At 51.5% G+C, this 4,306-nt stretch overlaps 1 protein-coding gene across 4 annotated transcripts; it reads left to right on the plus strand.

The window, feature by feature from the left end:
* Window positions 1-6: 6 nt before the first annotated feature.
* Window positions 7-4,300, plus strand: LOC100545530 (armadillo-like helical domain containing protein 1). 4 transcript variants are annotated; one of them, XM_010716205.2, is made up of 7 exons: window positions 7-265; window positions 389-604; window positions 1,929-2,146; window positions 2,512-2,580; window positions 2,971-3,137; window positions 3,718-3,914; window positions 4,086-4,300. In XM_010716205.2, the coding sequence occupies exons 2-7, from the start codon at window positions 527-529 to the stop codon at window positions 4,233-4,235; spliced, it is 879 nt and encodes a 292-aa protein (XP_010714507.1). In that variant the 5' UTR covers window positions 7-265; window positions 389-526; the 3' UTR covers window positions 4,236-4,300. The 4 variants fall into 4 exon arrangements, with proteins under 4 accessions (XP_010714507.1, XP_019474364.1, XP_019474363.1 ...); XM_019618819.1 differs by lacking the exon at window positions 389-604; XM_019618818.1 differs by lacking the exon at window positions 7-265 and having other exon boundaries at window positions 272-604.
* The last annotated feature ends 6 nt before the right edge of the window (window positions 4,301-4,306 follow it).

Consider the following 4,306-nt stretch of genomic DNA (forward strand, 5'->3'; position numbering starts at 1 on the left):
TTCCGCTCTCCCCACCGGAAGCTCCGCCCCCTCACGGCTCGCAGCCAATAGGAAGGAAAAGCACCTCCCTCGCGTCATCCTTCTTCCCCTCCCCTCCCCGCCTCCGACTTCCGTAGCAACGCGCCCTTAGCAACAGCGGTGGGTCGGGCGCCCCGCCTACCGGGCGAGAAGTCTCCCTCCTATTGGTCCGATAGGAGGCCGCGGCGTGCGAGGATTGGCCGGACTGGTGTCGGTTATTCGGCGGGTGTCCGCCCATCGCGGGAAGGTGAGGGCCTCGGGGCCGGGCGGGTCGTGAGGGGCTGTAGGGCGGGCGGGCCGTGGGGCGGCGATCGTTAAATTATTTTCAGGACACGTTGTAGCATCGAATGAACGAGTATTATGTCAGCAGGGGCTGTTACGACAGCAGCCAGGGACTGATGGAGCACTGCATCCCCAGCAGACCGGTGCCGTCCTTTCTGAGCTCGTTTTCCTTTGCCGTGGATTGGCGGGCAGCCCTTCGTGCCACCACCGCCCTCACGTCCTCAGCATGGTGCTGCTATTTCTGAATAGCGGCTGTGAGCGCGGCTTTCGAATAGGACAGCGTTATACCGGCGGCTTCTCCAACGTAAATATAGAAGCCTTAATTTAGAATCAATTTGGGGACGTTTCAGGCTGTAAAGTTCTCTTAACAAGATCTCTGCCGAGGACAGAGCAGCTCTTTATGGGACTGTAAATTTTGTGCAGACGGTCCCTGTGAAATGCAGGCTCCCTCTGCTCGCTGGCTGTTCTCTCCGTATCAATCATGTGCCTTGCAAGTAACGTTTCACAAATATTCTGTAAATCACAGGAAAATGCTTGCAATAATGTGAAATATGACTTTCACTTGACTGTTTCACCAGAGGCCCCTAGCAGGCCATTCTCCTGTCAGCACTAACATTTGTTATGGCTAATAACACTTTCAATCACAACTATTTTGGGCAAATGGATTTATTTTCAACCTGCTTCCCCGCAAAGGAGATCCTGAGAACGCCCTGCCAAGGACACGGGCTCTTTGCAGAGCACAGGCCGTTAATTCCCAAATGAAATTTCATCTCATCGTCATTCTCAGTCCTCTTAGCCAACTTTCTGAAGTCTTTGTTTGTTTGTTTGTTCCCCACGGCCGAGATGCATTTCCACCTCTCGGGTTTTCAGGCAGCTTCTGGTAACAGCAGTAGAAAGTTATTTTGGGGTGCGTGTCGTGGGGATGTCAGCCCCCGCTGAGTGCACGCTCACGTTGGTCAGGGTGGGTTGGGGGGATTTCAGACTGAAATAAAAGTGTGGCAAAGTAATTCAGTAAAGTGCGGATTGCTTTATGGGACTGGAGGCAGTGCAGACAAGGGGTGTTTCTGGATCTCCTGCTTTCTTCCACAAAGCTCTTATTATTTCAGATATTCATAGCTTTTTCATGATGCACTATTGAAAACTCAGAATGAGCACACAGAAATTAGACGACAGCAAAACAGAGCTAAAGTCCACCGTGCCAAAGGTCCCCAGGCACTCTCCCTTTGCCAAGGCCAAACATGTCCTGCTGGAGTGGATTTAGGCCCAGTTCAAACGGCTCAGTGCACTCACAGGAGAGCCACGCTGCACTACTAGGCATTGACCATTGACCCTGTCACTCCCCATGAATCCACACCTATCTGTGCCCTCATGTCACCCTACTTACTTTTGGGTAGGTCAGATATGAGAGGTAATGTTCTTGTTGTGAGGCTAGCAAGAAACCAAAGAGAGGAGAATTAGTAACATCAAAATGACTGTATTAACACAGCAGAATAGAGTATAAAGGAAAATGAGATACAATTAATGGCTAGAATTCCAGAGGTCTTCAATATGATGGTAGTTCCTTAATATGGATTTTTTTTTCCCTACTTTTAAGGCCTTTATTAAACTTCTTTCTCACTTTTCTCCAGGCAGAAGAGATCATGACATCTGTCAAAGAGCAGGAGGCCATCAGGAAGCTCATGATTTTCCTGCAAGAATGGGACAATGCTCACAAAGCTGCTCGAAGCCACATCCTAGACAACTTCATTAGAAGCAATAATGGCAAGACAGAACCAGAGCTGGAGCTGGAGTTCTCCCAGGGAGCTAGCTTGTTTCTGGCTCGCCTGGCAGCATGGCTGAGGATGACGTATCTGTTTCCTTGGAAAGCCAAAGGTGGCACATGGTAGTGGGATGGAAAGGAAGGGAAAGGTCTCTACCAAAAAAAAAAAAAAAAACCTGTGTAAAGAATAAGCTTCTGTATAAAAATCCAGCTGCAGGGGAGAAACAAACAAACAAACAAAAAAACAGCATCTGAAAATGGAACTGAATATAGCCTGTCTCTCAGGGACCTAGAATTAGAAGCCTGGAATCAGGAACCCCTGCATGCCTTTGAAAGGAAGGTCCATGCTCCCTCTAACAAAGAGAGTACCCAGGTTCAGACCCCCACATTGCCAGAGTTGCCTGGGGAACACTGAGACAGTCTGTAATTCGCTCCTTAGCCTTATCAAACAGCTACATGTACAGCACGTGCATCAACAAGCTGCTCAAGTCCATTGGCGTCTTCTTATCTGCTGCAAGCGGGTGAGTACAGAATGTCACTGCCTGAGAGGTACTATGGGGAAGGAGCATGCAGGCAATGGGGTTGTGGCTTGCTATAAGATACTCTCAAATCCAAATCCACAGCTTGCCCATATCCAGAACCACTGGGTTGGCACAGTGTGGAAAGAGCATGCTGGAAGCCTGAGTGCAGAGATGGGGTTTTCTGTGCCTGTGGTTTAAGATCTGAAACGAGCACGGGGTAAAGCTGTAGGTGGTGACACACTGGCAGTAAAACTCTGTCCCAGCTGAGCCTCAGGTGCCTCGTGTTTCAGTGTCCAGGTGCCATTGCACTGCTACAGCAAGGTGTGTTCGCTCAGGAAGATGTGCTCCAAAGCAGGTGACGTTTTTGGCTTTGTTCCTCCATCCATGCAGACGCAGATACATTATTGAATTTCTGGAGATTGGAGGTGTCTTGATGCTCCTGGAAATACTAGGGCTGAACCACCTGAAAGAAGAGGACAAAAGAGAGTCTGTAAAGCTGCTTCAGCTCATTGCAGATGCTGGCAGGAAGTACAAGGAGCTCATTTGTGAAAGCTACGGTAGGCAGCGTGTCTACCTGTGCTTTTTCCTAATTCAGGTGAGGCTGTTCTCCCTGACCTCTGGCCCCAGGGCTTGCAGCACCGAGCCACTCCTTCCTCTGCTGCCAGACAGCAGAGCTGCAGCTGTTGGGCTGGCTGGAGGGAGCTCAGAGCTCAGCTATTGTTGAGCAGTCACATTTCATCTGCTCGCTCCGTTTTTAATGAGCTCACTTTCTTTACAGTCATTTCTTTTGATGCACTATTGCTGTCCCACTGCTCACAACTGCTACAGCAAAAAATCACACAACAGTTTCTATTCTTACCTGCAGCTGCCTACTGCAAACCTTCCCAGCCTTCCCCGTTGGAGGCTGAGGCTTTTGTGGCACATATCTTTTGAAAGAGCAGTAGAATATTTTTTCCTGTTCTTTTTTTTCTTCCTGTATGGTAGAAGCCAAACACCATTTATTGCTCTGTAGTTGGGATTATGCCTCACGTTGCAGGTGATACCTGCTGTCATAGCTTTCTCCAAGAGAGGTGGAGCAGTAGAGGGATCCTTAGCAGTGCTGCTGGCATGCAACTTAGCACCTTTTTCTTCATGCAGGTGTGCGATCCCTTGCTGAGCTGCTGGCCACCTGCAGCTCAGCAGAGGCTCAGGAGGAGGTGCAGATCCTGCTGGCCTCTCTGGGCCGCGGCAACCCCAAGTACCAGAACCAAGTGTACAGCGGGCTGCTGGCAGTGTTGCCACACGGTTCTCCTCATGCCCAGCAGCTGGCTCTGCAGACACTGCACAGCATGCAGGTGAGTGATGGGGGCAAAGGGTGCCTCCCTTGTGCCCCCGGGAGTTGGAAAACCAGTTATGCCAGAGAGAAAGGCCTGGCCCCATTCCCAGCACTAGCTGGGGCTGCCCCCTACCCATAGGGGGACAGCGGGGAGCACTGCACGCACCCGCAATCCTCCCTCGTCCCACAGGAGCTGCTGGGAGAGACTCCCTCGGCTGTAGTGGCGCCGCTACTGGCGGTGCTGGGCTCGGCGCACCCCGAGGTGCAGTACGAAGGTACGAGCCGTCCCGCTGCCTGGGGGCAGGGCAGGTCCGCGCGGGGCTCCGTGGGCGGTCGTTAGCCCGCGACTCGTTAACATGCGTCCGATTTGCATACCCAGCGTGCACCGCGGTGGAGTGTCTGGATCGCACA

This window comes from Meleagris gallopavo, chromosome 10 (genome assembly GCF_000146605.3).
Source record: "Meleagris gallopavo isolate NT-WF06-2002-E0010 breed Aviagen turkey brand Nicholas breeding stock chromosome 10, Turkey_5.1, whole genome shotgun sequence".
Classification (NCBI taxonomy): Eukaryota; Metazoa; Chordata; class Aves; order Galliformes; family Phasianidae; genus Meleagris; species Meleagris gallopavo.

Bases quoted from the DNA above. Each gene is read 5' to 3' on its own strand.
- LOC100545530 (XM_010716205.2), top strand. From the start codon at position 527: ATGGTGCTGCTATTTCTGAATAGCGGCTGTGAGCGCGGCTTTCGAATA. The intron at 605-1,928 runs GTAAATATAGAA...ACTTTTCTCCAG, and splicing joins ATACCGGCGGCTTCTCCAAC to GCAGAAGAGATCATGACATC. The intron at 3,138-3,717 runs GTAGGCAGCGTG...TTCTTCATGCAG, and splicing joins GCTCATTTGTGAAAGCTACG to GTGTGCGATCCCTTGCTGAG.